General features: G+C 32.4%; 3 protein-coding genes across 4 annotated transcripts; 1 reads left to right on the forward strand and 2 right to left on the reverse strand.

Moving 5' to 3' along the window:
* Positions 1–175: 175 nt before the first annotated feature.
* On the reverse strand, positions 176–2,101 carry LOC124935674 (auxin-responsive protein IAA27-like). Of its 2 annotated transcripts, XM_047476089.1 has the most exons (5): positions 1,448–2,100; positions 813–994; positions 606–735; positions 471–532; positions 176–374 (listed from the first exon to the last, which is right to left on the reverse strand). In XM_047476089.1, the coding sequence occupies exons 1-5, from the start codon at positions 1,882–1,884 to the stop codon at positions 337–339; spliced, it is 849 nt and encodes a 282-aa protein (XP_047332045.1). In that variant the 5' UTR covers positions 1,885–2,100; the 3' UTR covers positions 176–336. The 2 variants fall into 2 exon arrangements, with proteins under 2 accessions (XP_047332045.1, XP_047332046.1); XM_047476090.1 differs by lacking the exon at positions 176–374 and having other exon boundaries at positions 602–735; positions 1,448–2,101.
* Positions 2,102–6,527: 4,426 nt separating this feature from the next.
* On the forward strand, positions 6,528–11,567 carry LOC124933708 (protein LIKE COV 1-like). Its single transcript, XM_047474149.1, has 7 exons — positions 6,528–6,762; positions 7,852–7,904; positions 9,318–9,427; positions 10,127–10,294; positions 10,378–10,475; positions 11,089–11,215; positions 11,297–11,567. The coding sequence occupies exons 1-7, from the start codon at positions 6,610–6,612 to the stop codon at positions 11,380–11,382; spliced, it is 795 nt and encodes a 264-aa protein (XP_047330105.1). The 5' UTR covers positions 6,528–6,609; the 3' UTR covers positions 11,383–11,567.
* A 1,233-nt stretch (positions 11,568–12,800) lies between these two features.
* Positions 12,801–15,738, reverse strand: LOC124933707 (probable chlorophyll(ide) b reductase NYC1, chloroplastic). The gene is made up of 10 exons (XM_047474148.1): positions 15,335–15,738; positions 15,183–15,261; positions 14,966–15,101; positions 14,795–14,869; positions 14,509–14,704; positions 14,339–14,407; positions 13,752–13,891; positions 13,539–13,661; positions 13,264–13,456; positions 12,801–13,187 (listed from the first exon to the last, which is right to left on the reverse strand). Exons 1-10 carry the CDS (start codon positions 15,647–15,649, stop codon positions 13,011–13,013), a joined length of 1,503 nt encoding a protein of 500 aa, XP_047330104.1. The 5' UTR covers positions 15,650–15,738; the 3' UTR covers positions 12,801–13,010.
* Positions 15,739–16,084: the final 346 nt, after the last annotated feature.

The following is a 16,084-nucleotide window of genomic DNA, read 5'->3' on the forward strand; positions in this document are numbered from 1 at the left end:
TAAAATTTATATTAATACATAACAACTATTCCCACTCACTTTAATTTGAAAATATGAAAATTTTAAAATAGTTAGTTGAGAATTAAATAACAATAATATACTTTTCATAAGCGAAAGACCAACCCCGTAGATTCTATTATTCGATACGAACCTTACTCATACTCAGCACACCAAATTGATGTCAAAACAGAGCTGAAATGGATTACTCTTATGATCAATAGCTATTTTCTTCAGTTACATGCATCATGCAAGCTTAATTAAAAACAATTTTAGTTTTGTAAACACAATAATAGAATCTTAATCGCAAATCTTGTATTCTCCCCCATCAATTGGCTCTTAACCACGACTCTTGCATTTCTCCGCGTCACTTGCACCTTTGTATACAAACAAACCAAATGTTTAATTGTTTTACCATAGTTGCAAATGAACTCATTATTCTCTTGGGTAAGATTTTCCATTTGAAAACTAACCTAAACCATTTGCATCCGACCTTTTCATGATTCTCATCCTTGTGCAGGTGTTCATGAACATTCTGCACATTAAAAGCGAGTTTAATCAATAAACAGATCATTAATAGAAAACCGACAAGGAAATATTAGACTTACGCCCATGGGACATCTCCAACGAGCATCCAATCGCCATCCTTATCTTCATAAGTAAGCATATATTCAGAATCCTTAAGACTACCAGTGGTTAATCCTTCACAACTTGAAACTCCATCAGAATCACATTCCCCTGAAGTTAAAATTCATATCAATTAAGTTACCTTGGAGTGAAAAACTAATGGGAAATGGTAAAAACTACTTAATTACCTATTTTAAAACAGCTAAACATCTTTTCCAATGCTAAAGACAATTCTGTATAGTTGGAGTAAATCTTTAGATCAACTTTCCTTAAGTATGGGGCACCATCCATACCGACTTTCACATAGACACTAGTCGCCATTGTATTTTTACGATTAGATCGAATTGGAGGCCATCCCACTACCTGAGCCCTACATTAACATCAAAACAACATTTGAGAATCATACCAAGGTTTGGAGTTGTTTTTTCTGAAAAAATAGAGAGTAGTTAAGCTCAAACACAATGACATTACAAGACAAATGACTCAAACTGCTACCAAACAACCCAAAACATGAATGATCACTGGAAACAGCCACAAAAACAAAATCCTCATAACCTATCATTACCAAAGTTCTCTAAAAATGCTCTAATTTGAAGTTCTTCATAAAATTCAAAAAAATATATGTAAATACAAGAGTAAAAAGCTTCAGAACAAAAGACATAGATTTAACCCATCAAGAAATTGCCAATCTTCATAGATTTCCAATTGACAATAAATCACAACTTTGTAACCAATTTCAAGCTCTACCCATCAATCCAATCCAACCAAAACGATGAAATTACACAATTCAATCTCATGAATGAAAAAGGTAAAACAATCTTACTTGCTAGCAGAAGGGGTACTTCCATGACCATTTACAGCAGAAATCGTAGGTATCTTCTCAGGCACCGGTTTAGGTGACAGAGGAATCACTTCAATCTCACAACCAACAACATCCTTCCCATTGACACCTCTTGGAGAGAAAATTCCGGCATGTTTACCCAAATCAAGTTCAGATCCATCACCACCACCAGAGAAAACCCACTTACCAGAACGACTATTAATAGAATCAGAGTGTCCCCTTTTAGCACCCGAAACAAAACCCTTAAGAAGATCAATATCTCTCTCCGGTGACTCAGTACCCGGTAATCCAAGCCTCAGTTCAGTAGCTTTCAAATTCAAACCCTTTTCAGACGAAACAACGGCAACTTTACCTGAACTTCCCATTGGAGGTGTAACTGATAAACCTATATAATCATGTTCTTCCAATTGGGTAGTCATCAAAATTGAAACTTGTAAAAGATGAGAAAGAGAAAAGGGAATGTGTAGAAAGGTTCATTAAATGGAAGGGATTGGAATTGAAAGTGTGTAGATGATATTGAAGAAGCAAATATAAGCAATTATATTCCCTTTTTCTTCAATCTTCATCTTCTTTCTTTCTTTTCTTTCTTTTTTCTTTACAGAATTTATTTATCCTCCACTAATCCACATACATACATACACTGTAACGAGAAATGCCAGAGGCAGACAAAAAGCACACACGCACTCCGTCCAACAAGCGCGCTTCATTTTGTATTAATAGGAGATAATAAATATACCCTTAATATTTTGTCTAAAATTAAATCAATTTTTTAACTTTTTAAATGGTTCATTTAAACCCTTTATTTGTTCTTAATAATTAATTGTTTAATAGTTTTTGATTAAGTAATTTACGAAAGTAATCCATTAGTAAGATTCGACTTCACAAGATAAGAATGACAATTGAAAAGGGTTATCATATATATATATATATATATATATATATATATATATATATATATATATATATATATATATATATATATATATATATATATATATATATATATATATATATATATATATATATATATATATATATATATAATCAAGTATTTTACATTAAAAAAACATCTACAACACAATTCATATAAATACAATAAAATAAAATAAAAACTTTTCATTTTTTTACTTTATTCATTTTGAAAATAATTATATAAAATTTACTTCTCATATCAACTTATTTTTAGTTAAAAATTAAATTATTCATTTTATTTCATAGTTTAATCTTATTTGTTTTTTTTTTATTATTAAATTTTAAAGATGCAATACAATTTAACTATTTCAATTTAAGCGTTCTTAATAATAATGAATTATAATTATTTTATTTTATTTTTGATGTTTTAGACCCAATTTTCTTTTTAAAATATCAATGCAACTATATTATGAAATGAATAATCGTTTAAGCATAAAAACACAACATTATATTTGTGAAGAATATCATACAAATAATACAAAATTAACGTATGCGGAGATCTTTCAAAATGACAATAAACTCTCTGATTGAATTTGTCGAATTCCCGTATCGAATCTCCTATATTGTAAGGATGTTTTAGACACAATTTTATCACTTGAGTTATCTAATAAATTAAAACAGAAATTTTACAACTTAAGTTACCTAATGAATGAAAACAAAATTTAAGGAAAACAAAAAATAGAATAGACAGAAAAGAGCAACAATGGAAAGTTGAAGGGCATGAAACAAAATAAGATGCCTAGATATAAGTTGCGCATGGTTGATGCTAAAATGCGCCTATGAGAATAATTGAGAGAGAGCACGGAATCATAGAAAGGGATTGGACGAAGGTTGTCTGTTTAAGGACACTCCCACAAATCTGGTCGAATCTTCAACCGTGTTTTGGCGTGTTCGTTGTTATGATTCTCATCCATTATGCAATTCATAGCTAAAAGTAATTAATTAAAGCATTTCCAAACATTTCCTTCTGAGACAGTCAGATTGTCTCAGAACCCAAACCTGATTAAAGATATCATATGTCTTCAGACAGAAGAAGAGGATCGAAAGATTGGTTCTTTTCATCCTCTCTGTAATGGTGCATGCAGTTTCTCATTTTCTTTTTCTTGATGCACGCCCAGCCCCAGCCCAGGAATTGTCCGGTCTCAAAACAGAACATGGAATATAATTTATTTGTTTGATGGAGGAGAGAATATTCGAGTATCCAGATCTGATGTTTACATCTTAATTTGTCTTACTCTCCTCCTGTCAAATATATTTATTGTCTAGTGTATTATTATGTTTACCTACTTACTTACTTACCATGTTCATAGTAGTTATTAAATTTAAATATATGTATTTAAAATATTCAAACAAATTATTTCTAAGTTCGATCTTCAATACAGATGATGGTGCACTTCAGTATAAGACAAGAGGTCCCTCTTATAGTAGTAGCCCGAACGATGAGTCGCTTTGGTTGATTCATATGTCACGTCTATATAAGATATTATATGTAATTTTCATGATCAATAATAAATACACTTAAGGACACCCTTCCCCAGGGTCACAGGTCATTCAAATATCCTTTTACAATGTTTTACAAGGTTCAAACTTAAAGTCTAAAAAACTCTTTAACAATAGACTTAATTAACCCACTATAATATATTAATTTTTACGCTATATATAATATTGTAACTTTTAATTTTGTTTCATTAAGAAAATCTTGGTTTAATAACTTGAACACCTAGTAAATGAGTTGAGTTGTTGAGTTTCAAGCCAAAATAGATATGCACAAGATACATATTCCATTGAGGGTTTTAGGCAAACTAGAAACTATAATTTTCCGTTAAGGTTATATATTGCAACTTTGAGGCATTATTTGACCTAAATCTTAAACCCTAAACTATGGTTTCGGGACAAGAAAACACGGTTTTGGGACAAGAAAGCACGGTTTTGGGACAAAAAAGCACCCTATCGGGTCCAGAAAGAGTGGTTTCGGGACAAGAAAACACGGTTTCGGGATAAGAAGGCACCTTATCGGGTCCAGAAAGAGTGGTTTTGGGACAAGAAACATTCATAATGTGTTCCGAAAACAGGTTTCGGGACAAGAAAGCACGGTTTCGGGATAAGAAAGCACTCTATCGAGTCCAGAAAGAGTGGTTTCGGGACAAGAAACATTCATAATGTGTCCCGAAAACACCCTTTTGGGTCCTGAAACCATAATTTCGGGTTCTAAAACCACTCTTTCGGGTCCCAAAACCAAACTTTCTGGTCCCAAAATGACCCTCTTTGGTCTCAAAACCATCATTTCCAGGTCCAGAAATGGTAGGTTTTGGGACATTTTGACACATTGAAATGTACATTTTTTATCAATCGGGCAATCGGGCAATCGGGTACCTTTCGGGTTCAACAAGGGGATTTGTTCAGGTTCAATTTTTCATCTAATGTGTTGTTCAAGTTCAGTGCTTCGGCAGTGTTGGTTTCCTGAAAGTTCAAACAGTTCTAAAATAAATCATACAAAAACGAACTGAAATAAATCCCTAAACCTTAAATAACTAGATCTATAAATAAATAGATTTGTATAATCTAGACCCTATATCTATAAAACAATACAATGGAGAAGTTTTAGGGAGAGAAATAAAGTAGCCGGAGAAGATAAATAAATGCAACCGGAGATGTTTAAGAAAGAGAAAGAAATGCAGAAATAAATATAGCTGGAGAAGAGAAATAAATGAATTAAATCCCTAAACCCTAAATAACTAGACCCGTAAATAATAGATCTGTAAAATCTAGATCATATATATCTATAAAACGATATCATAGAGAAGTTTCAGGAAGAGAAATAACGGGTTTGAATGTTTTTATCCAGCAGTGACATAGATGAACATTAAACTCAACTACAGTGATATGAACGAACAAAAATTAGTTCAGTAATATATATAAATATTCGGTTATAGTTCGATGATAAAATTGGCATTCTTCCCGAAATAAATGAATTTGTGAATTTTTTTTACTCTCTCTCCTAACCACGTGGCAAGGTCACCTAGAATTCGTAAACTTGCTTTAACAAAACATTCGTTGAGTTTATCATTCATATATATATATATATTAACACGTTCCAATCCATAATAACTTTCTTTTTCATTTTTCTTTTCAAGTAATTTACAAGTAAATAATTATATTGCCTTCTTCTTGGGTTTTTAAAATAATTCATACAAAATTAAATTTTCAATCAATCACTCCTCAACAATCATATTATTCATTTCATTAATCAAAATATTAAAATACCATTTATTTTAAATTATTATTTTAATTTTATTTATATATATTAATACCCTTTAATTATTTTTACCAAAAAATAATCATTACCTCCTCAAAATCATCAACAGTCATTATTTTTCTCCCTCTCAAAATTTTAAAAATTTCAATTCCAACAAAGTATTAAATTTTATTTTTATTCAATAATTCCATATTCTCTAATTAATTTTTATCTAAATTTTAGATATTTATTTATTTTATTAAAGAGTTAGAATTTCACCCCTTAATTTTTTAATATATATATTTTTTAATTTTTAACTTTTATTTTGAATAACCATTAACTTAATTATGTATATAATATTTATAATTGATTGTATATTTTATTGACGGTATATAATATATTTTTAGACTAAAAAAACATTAGACTCAATTAATAACAATGATATTTGTAAAAATTTAAATTGATAATTTTTGGAGGAGAAAAAAATGTGACAGATTAAGATGCGGACTCTACTAAAATAACATTGATTATGTGGAACCCGGGATGATATTAGCTCCTGAAACAAATCAAGATATTAGCTCTTGAAACAACATAACTTATGTAGGTCATTAAAATTCTAAATAAGAGTAAATATAACCTTTGAGATGATATTTTCGAAGAGTAGTAAGACATAGATATGGACTCTCATGAAATATAGGGCTTATTGGATCATTAAAATTGTTATTATATATTTGATGTTTCTTTAATTAATTTTGTTTGATTTATAATATCATTAAAACTAGTTTATAATCTTTCATAAGTTTATTATTATTATTACCCTTTCTAAAATTCATTTTAGAAAGTCGGTGAACGATAACTCTTCGAAATTTGGAAACAATCTAACGAGAGAGAGAGGGTGGAAATTGGCGGAAGAGTGACACAGGTGAGTTAAGAATTAATGGGGGACGACAAGTCTTCGAAGGTAATGGCGACCAGAGAGAGAGATCGGGAGCTTCTTATACCAGTCGCCGCCGCCGGAGTTGACGACTCTTCCAAAGCCTCCTCCTCTTCCTCCTCCTCTGCGTCTTCCTCTCATCACTCCGGCCGTGAGGTTTTCCTCTTTCTATCTATCCATACATGGGTTTAGTTTGTAGAGGCTAATTTACTTCCTAATTTGGTATAAGGAATCTCTGTCTGTCTATCCGACGAAACTAATTAAGTTATTCAAACTAATGGATTATTAGGTTGCGTGATAACTTTATTCTGCTATTACTTTTTAGGATTCGGATTTCATGCGATCTGACTACTCATTTTACGTTACTTAGCTTGACAACATTCATGGAAATTTGCTATTTTTTCATCCGGACTAGATATTTAATGAATTAAACGTTCTAAATGAAAGCGATTACTAACATTTAGAGCCATTTATTGTTGATGAAAAGGAGCTCTCTTGTCACTTACCTTCTATTCATTAGGCAATTTGGCTTTTGTGATTTGGGCTTAATGATAGACACAAGAAGATACAAAAAAACAAAGGGGGTCTTTGCATTATTCTAAAGGGGAGGCATTTGATGTTCATGGTTTACAAATTATGGTTATGAAGAGCTGAATCCAGATCAGTTAATTATCCATTGCATATCTTTCTAGGTTTATATCCTGGTGCCTTGAATTTTTGTGATTAGGTCATACTTTTCACTGTGCTTAAAGATTCATGTTTTCATGGACCTGAAGATATCTTTAACTTATATCGGTGTATGATAGTTTCATCTGTCAGTGGATTGGAAGTGAGTCAAATTACCTTGTTACTGAGAAGCATTTGGTTGTCCTTCATCTTGTTTGCCTCTCATGTAAATTTATTTGTTTATTAGTTTCAGCAGTTTTGTTTTCTTTCATACATTCATAATCCAGATTCTACAGTTGTTTTAAGAGCCAAAATGTGCTTCATTCATTTTGGCCTTTCTCTTATCATTATGATTGGCAGAGAGCCATTTACATACATGGATGACCTTCATTATCTTCGTAAATCAAGATTTCTTGACTATTGTTGTTTACTGATTGATAGATAATACTGTATAGAAACTGCTTATTCGTAAGCCTGTTTTATATATGCATATGGTCTTCAAATTGTTTTCCTAGTTCTAGTGTTTGACGTTTTCCATGTTAGTTATGATGGCGTTGACAAATGATCTTGTCTTTGCAGACCTTTTACAAAGTTATGCAGAGCTGGGCTTCAAAAAAGTTCATGACTGGATGGTGTGCCTCTTTTTTTTCAATCTCCATCTCCTTGTGTTTATATGCTAATGATGCTTTCCATTTTCTTATGTCTATGCACCAAAACGTATTCCATATATTCTTAGTACATTCATGATACTTAGAAATGCTTGCATGTCAGGGTAATAGTTTGAGTAGTCCTGTAACAACAAGGAATTGGTATGCATGAGCTAATTTTGACCAATATTGTTTGAAGATTTAAAATTATGATGCAATGTCTTTGATAATTTGCTGGATCAAGTGAAAGAGTTATTCTTGTCGGTATTTGAAGCTCATAAGTGCCTATTAGTGAATATGCATAATGCTTAAATAATGATGACTACTGATAGTCATTGATAGATTGATGTAAACAAGTGCAGCTTTAGAGAATATTCTGTTGACAGTGTATGACAATTATTTTTTAGTTTTTTTTTTACAAAAGGTAAAAGTATTATTAACAAAAAGAATAGAGTGCACAAAGAGGCTACTTTCATGCCTCAAGTGAGAGTAACAACTGGGGTAATACTCATGCCACAAAAGGGTCCAAATTCAAAAACATAAAACATAGTTGTAAGAGCTGAAAATATATTCATTCATCTCATCGACAATATGAAAACCTCTCTGCCTTAGACGCTAATACCCTTTAAGAAAGATGAAAAAGACATGAAAAACAATCATTTTTATCCCATCATTGATAAGAGTTTTTCCATCAAAATTTCTTCTGTTTATTTCTCCCAATGTGATTCACCAAAGAGCAATCATATAATTTTCCAGTCCTTTTGAATTTTGGTTGTTTCTTCCCAACCAATCCATTAATCCCAAAGATTGCTGACTTACCTTGGCATAACCCAGTTGAACTTGAGCACCTTGCAAATCGAATATGATCTATTGTTTCTTAACATTGCTCACACTAACAACATTTATTAGCCATTGATCATGCAAGTTTAGTGGGGTATTTTTTCTTTAATATCTTCATCCATGAGAATCTATGAATGGACTCATTTGAAAAGGAACCAAAACAATCATCTGTTGTGAATATCTCATTTCTTTTCTAGAAAACAGCTCATATGTTTTGACATTATATAGACAATTAGCTCTGTTAAATATGCAGTTGATATTTGGACCATCAAAGCACTTTATGTTTAAGGTGAATCCAGTGAAAAATTATATAGGTATATGGTATTTAAGTACATCATTTATACTCATTGAAATATGTGTAATGCTTACATAATGATGACGCCGATAGTCAATGGTAGATCCATGTAAACGCATATAGTTCAAAAGAAAACCTGCCTTTTGTATTTTCACACTTAGTTCTGTTAATTGTACAGTTGATCTAAGGAAATATGCATGTTATACTTGTGAATGCACTTTAAAGTTATAGTTTTTTTTTGCTTACTGTTATCTATTTTGCAGCGTCATCCTATTCCCCATCGCTGTCACATTCTATATAACATGGTGGTTTATTCATTTTGTGGATGGATTTTTCTCTCCGATTTATGCTCAACTCGGCATTGACATCTTTGGTATGTATGTGCAACACTGTTTTGATTCCAACTTGGTTCATATTCTGAAATGGTCCATGCTACAAAACAAATATTATCTTAGGATCCAGTTTACAGGTCTTGGAATTGTGAATTATAAGATTTTACACTTGGTAGAAGTTTCTTACTTTTCTTACACTTCTTCCACGTATCTCATCGTGGCTTTGATTATGACAATCCAAGTGTACCCTGATGAAGTATCCAAAAAAGTCTGTTTAACAAATGGTTACGCAAATAGTCTATATTCCTTTTCTACTCCCCAGGTACATGTAGACATAAGATTGGCTTCAGGATTTATGGTAGCTCTTAAGAGCCTTGAACTAAGATGGTATTAGGTTTGATTCCACTTAAAGCACCTTGATTGAAGTGGGTGGGTGGAGAGGGGTCTTGACTGTGGGATGCTGGCAGTGCTGGCCCTGAGAATTGGGTTATCCTAAGCTACTTTCAAATTTTATTTCTTTTGTTTTTTAATTCCTTCTTGCGTATTTTAAGAAAAACTGGAGATATATATGTTAAAAATTAACAAAAATGATTCAGCCAAGTTAGTTAAGTATTCTCTCAACGTGCTTATTGCCCTAGGTTCAAACCAAAAGAGAGGATAATTTTTTTTTTTTTTTAAATCTAATGAAATAAATTTGATAAGCATTCAGTTGATGGTTTTTGTGTGGTTTCTGTTTTTAGGTCTTGGTTTTATGACATCCATCACATTCATCTTCGTGGTGGGAGTGTTCATGTCATCTTGGTTAGGGACATCACTACTGAATCTTGGCGAATGGTTCATAAAAAGGATGCCATTTGTTCGTCATATATATAATGCCTCCAAGCAAATAAGTTCAGCAATTTCTCCAGGTATGGATCTCATGTACCTTTTTTTTCTTCCATGTCATCTTTGCTGGAAAAGATGTCTCCAATTTTTATTGTTACTTTTGCAGATCAGAATAGTCAAGCTTTTAAGGAGGTTGCTATCATAAGGCACCCAAGAATCGGCGAATATGCATTTGGATTCATTACTTCGTCTGTTATACTTCAGGTTAGCCAATGCATTTTTTAGTTAATTACCCAATTACACTTCTGGTCAACTTATCCAACACTTGATGGAGAGGGTCAAATTGGGAAAAACAAATTAAATATGAGGTTTTTTCTAAAAAATAAAAATGAGAAAACAATTCTCCTGCTTCAACTCAACAATAACTTATATCATTTTGGTTTTAAGGGAAACCATTTCATTAAAACGCATTTTGAAAAGATCTCAAAATTGCATGAAACACCCATCAAAATCAATACAAAGACATTGGATAACGAGTACAACATCATAAAACAAGAAACTAAATAGACTTAACAAAGTTGCCCAATGTGAAATTACTTCTCGTGGTTGGAGGATCTGAGATTTAACGAATCGCAACTCTTCTTGTAGCTCCTGAGTCAAGCCTGACTCCCTTTCGTCCATTTTAGTTGACTTTACTATGCAACTAACACGTCCCTCATTCAAGCTTTTTTGTAATTTTTTTGGGTCATATTTTCTAAAATTTTGACATTGATTAAGTTTGTGATCAATAACAACATAATCATATGCTTACAAATGTTTAGGACCTACTTTTGTCATGTTGATTCCATAATTTTATTATTCTTGAATATGTGTATAGGATCATTCGGGTGAAGAGGAACTATGTTGTGTTTATGTGCCAACCAACCATCTTTATATTGGTGACATATTTCTCGTCAATTCAAAAGATGTTATTAGACCTAACCTATCCGTTCGAGAAGGGATCGGTAAGAATACTAATATATGAAGTTTCATTAGTACGATGAAACATTACAAAAGTAATCTTTTATTTTTTCTTTTAACTGCAGAGATTGTTGTCTCCGGTGGCATGTCAATGCCACAGATCTTACAGATCTTGCCTACGTTGGACCAAAGAATTAATCAAGTAGTTTGAAACCTTGAGACAACAAACATTAGATTTAGTAAATCATATTTTGTTTGTTTTTTTTATTTGATTGTATGTCATAGATTGACTGATATGCTAATGCTTTCTTTTATACGTATCATTCAATATTTTTTTATTTTTGGATTGTAGAAGTCAGTTCCTTCTAAGATGTATGAAAATATATGTTTTGTAGAGATTAAGTTTTTTAGTCTATTTTACCTCGTTTCTATTACTCAACTTGCAATTATGTTTTTCTTGGCTTTCTAAAATTGGCTTAAATTAATCTATTAATTTAGTGAAAATAAGGATTAAAGAGTTGCTAAATTGTGTATAGATGAATTTTAAAGTTTAAAAAAGTTAACCCAGAATTGCAGCTTGGACGAGAAGAAATAATAGCAGTTGAACTGAATTTAGCATTTCAGAACGATTAGATATACGTATTTGATTTTCACGCCTTAAGTTGACAAGATTTGGTGAACAAGAGATTAAAAGTTTTCGAGTTCGATTCTCACTTAAAACGTGTTAAAAATCATGGTTATTTTTCTAAATTCTAAAAATTGAATTATTCTTTCAAAGTTACTAAGTTGTGTATAGATGAATTTTAATGTTTAACAAAGTTAACCCAGATTGTTGCTTGGACGAGAAGAAACGGATTTGAACCATAAGTGACAAGATTTGGCGTCTAAGATACTAAAAGTTTTTGAGTTCGAATCTCACGCCTTTAAGTTGACAAGATTTTGTGTCTAAGAGTTGACAAGATTTTGTGTCTAAGAGACTAAAAGTTTTCAAATTTGATTCTCACTTAAAACGTATTAAGTTAAAATAATGGTTATCTTTATTTTGAAATGATCAATTCAATCAAAAATCGTTTAAACACACACGATAAAAGTATGACATAAAAAAAGTTATGTACAAGTTGAATACATTAGAATAATTAGTTGACTCGAAAATCTTAAAGAAAAATAATAAGATATTCACACGAATCCACATGTTTTCTGGATCTAATCTCTGACATTGTCATAATAATGACATTGTGAATAATCCTTAACGGTCTACTTTCGTTGTTAAAAGTCCTCCGATTTCATTCCAACCAGATAATCCACAAGAAAATTATAGGGACATAGACTCATTTTGTAAGTCCTGCATTTTTAATCGTCCCGATTCATGCCTCCCAATAGCCATTAACGGTTCCGACATAACCCATTATATTTCAGTCAATTTCACAAAAGACTTTATATACTTGCAACAAAGTAACAATAAAAAATTATGATTATTTTTCTAAATTTCTAAATTTCAAAAATTGAATTATTCTTTCGAGTTTTTGAAACCGACATTAATTATGTTGTGCATTTCGTTGAACCAATTTTTTTCAGACTTTAGAGAGCATTTTGATACAAATTGTAATTTTTTCTATCTAGCCTATTTATATAACAAGGATGTTGAGAAAATATAAAATAAATGATAAATGATACTAGCTAGATACAATTGCTATCAATGGTAGCAATGAAGTTTAACATCTAATACAATTCTCTAAGCAATCTTCTTCCAATACTAAAAACATATCAACAACTTTTGGAGAAACAGAAAATCACTTGCTTTCTAAAACCTTTCTTCATCAGGTCCCTCGCGTAAATGTACTATCGGTGCTCCAAGGTGCTCGAAAGAATTATAAATGCGCAAACAACCGATAACGAGAAAACCGAAACCCATGTGTTTTCCGTATACATTTCCATTGCATCCGTAAATGAGAATCTGGTTCGACTTTCAGCCCAGTTACGAAGTCTATCCGCCTCTGCTGCGTATAAAGCTCTTCCCTGCAAGATCGTTTTTATTGTTATTTATCCATTATCTGAAAAAATATTGAATTATCAAATCAGAGAATTAGCATACCTGATCGTCGAACCAACGAGCTCTTCTCACCCAAGCCGTAACCAAAGCGATTAAGATTCTTGGAGGCGTCAAATAATTGATTGCTTTCCCACTTCCCTTAACAACCCGCATTCTTGGAACTAAAGTTCTTGCCACTGTTTCCGGAAGTTCACATATTATGTTGAACATCTGTTTGTTCTTAACAGTTGATCCACTGCAATAAATAAAATTATAGTCATCCACTTCAATTTGATGCAACCTTACGTTAAATATAGTTTTTTTAGTAAAAAATGAACCTTAAGAGCAAATCGGTTAGGACCATGCCGGGTGAGGCTGTGTGCATGCCTACTTTCATTTTTCTACTTTCTTTCAAGAGGGACGAATGAAGCTGTCTTAATCCACACTTTGTCGAGCCATATCTGTTTGATAAATTTAGCCATAAAAAGACGAGTTTGAGAAATGTGTCGTTTACATAGAATAGAAGAAATTAACGCAATATTGAAACTTACACAGCCGTTAAAGGAGTGCTGGATCCGCCAGAACCTGCACCATCCATGTTAAATATATGTCCTCCTTTATTCTGCTTGCTCATTATATGCATTGCTTCACGTGTGCAAAGAATTGATCCAATCAAGTTTGTTGAAACAATCTGTATCAATAAAGTCATAATAACTCGTTAAAAAGAGTAGAAATACAGCAACTTATACAAATTCAAACAAAGATGCAAGGCATTGTTTGTTTGATGTGGGAACAGTGGGTTATTTAGATTAGAGATCCATATACAGTTATACCCAACTCGATCTTCATAGAGTCCAGCTTTCAATTCCAAGGATATAAATTTCAACAGAACCGAAAAACAGGCAGGTTTTTCCCCGGTTTGGCCTTAGTTGACCAAAAATGGTGTTTACATGATCAGGTCGAGCAAAAAAGTACATTAATATCATTTTATTTCATATATTTACAATGGCATTCATCCTTTGTATTTTCTTTTACTACTCTCTGAATGAAACAGAACGGATAATGGCAAATTGTTTTGATTAACATTTTCATCGGTTGAAAAGGAGCTGCAATCATCTTATATCATATATGTGTATACCTGTTGAATATCTTCATCACTGAACTGCAGTAAAGGTCTAAAACCTTTGTTTGTCCCGGCATTGTTTATCTGAAAGGATCATCAAGAATTTGAATAACCATTAATGAATTATTATTATAAATAAGAACAAAACATATTCAAAGTTTCACAATCAGAGATATGAAACTCACCCAAATATCGATAGAACCAAATTGACTAACTGAAAATTCCGCCAGTTTCTTCACGTCATTCGCATTACAGACATCACATTCGATGCCAACTACTTTAGCATTGTCTAAGTTTGTACTCGATGATGCGCCTGTCGTGATTATAGCTTCTTTCAGATTCTCTTCAAGTTCTTTAATAGTCATGTCCACAGATGCAATGCTGTATTGATAAATGATCTTGAATGTTAAAATACAAAATCATATATCCTGAGTAATCGAGTATGAGAAAAATAGTGGAAACCACTACTACCTTCGTGAAGCAATAACAACGCGATCTCCTGATAGAAGAAATTCTCTAGCAAGAGCTTTCCCTAATCCTCGTGTACTGTATAGATATAGACAGATATAAGCATTTTGCAAGCAATTCAATCTTCTTCTTCTTCTTTAATTGCTTCGAAATCCTGAAGGATGAATGGAATACCTTCCAGTTATAACAACATTTCGTGGTCCAGCTCGACTGACTTCATCTAAGACCATGTTAGATCCAATCATTGTACCGATGATTATACCTCCAAGCCAACTATACCATACAATATCATTCATCTGACTATCTCCACCTTAACAAATTCAGAAAGTTCGTTCTTATTAGCATGTAATTTTCTTTCTACTATTTAAAATATGGATTTACAGTTGCAGACCTGATAATTGAAATCCGATCAAGAGGATTGCTCCTGTGCTTAACATTGTTACAATATATCTTCCAATTTGTATAGCAATCTGTGTAAAGGATTAGGGTTAGGGTTCAATGAAGAGATAAATTGAGAAAAATAGGAAAATAAACGATACATACAGAGGATAAACTCTCTTCAAGCTTCTGAATCTCCATCGGAGATCGTGACCAATTACTAGAAACGGCATTTTTCAAAGACTTTACAGCTTTCATTAACCCTACATCTGAGCTAGTTTCCTTCAATTTCACGAACCTTTTCGAGATTCCTTCCTCTTTCTCATCGTAATCTCCTCGTTCGTCGCGCTTGAACGATCTACACGTCTGTACAAACAATCTTCGACCGGTCCTCCGAAAATCCGGTCTAAGAGGCGGAGGTTGGCTTGTTTGATGAGAATGAATTGAAGGCGATAACTGAAGCTTAACAACGGCAGCCATGGACGAGAGATCAAGTAGGAAAAATGGAAAATATCAGAGATTCAGAGATATTTGGAGAGAATGTGTTAGAGATGATGATTGTAGAGCAAAATTGGAAGCATATGAAGGCGTGAAAAATATCTAGAGACGTGTGGGGACTGTAGAGAGGCAGAGAGGAGGAGAGAGAAGCGTGACGTCCACACTCCTCGTCCACATACTTACAGTTATCTGATCTTCTACGTTCGTTAGAACGCTTTGGGGTCCATTCTTCGCTTTTTCGTGCAAGGGATAAACTTCGTTTCAGAAGAACCGTCTTCTTCCTCCATACTTGAAGTCTTTCTTCAGCCATTCTTTCTGGATAAGCTTCTTTTCATTCTTTTTTTTTTTTACTATGAGTTTGTTTTAGACTAATTGAAACAAAATTATTTGAAAATCTGTTTATATATTTAAGTCTTT

Source organism: Impatiens glandulifera, chromosome 4, assembly GCF_907164915.1.
Source record: "Impatiens glandulifera chromosome 4, dImpGla2.1, whole genome shotgun sequence".
In the NCBI taxonomy this organism is placed as follows: Eukaryota; Viridiplantae; Streptophyta; class Magnoliopsida; order Ericales; family Balsaminaceae; genus Impatiens; species Impatiens glandulifera.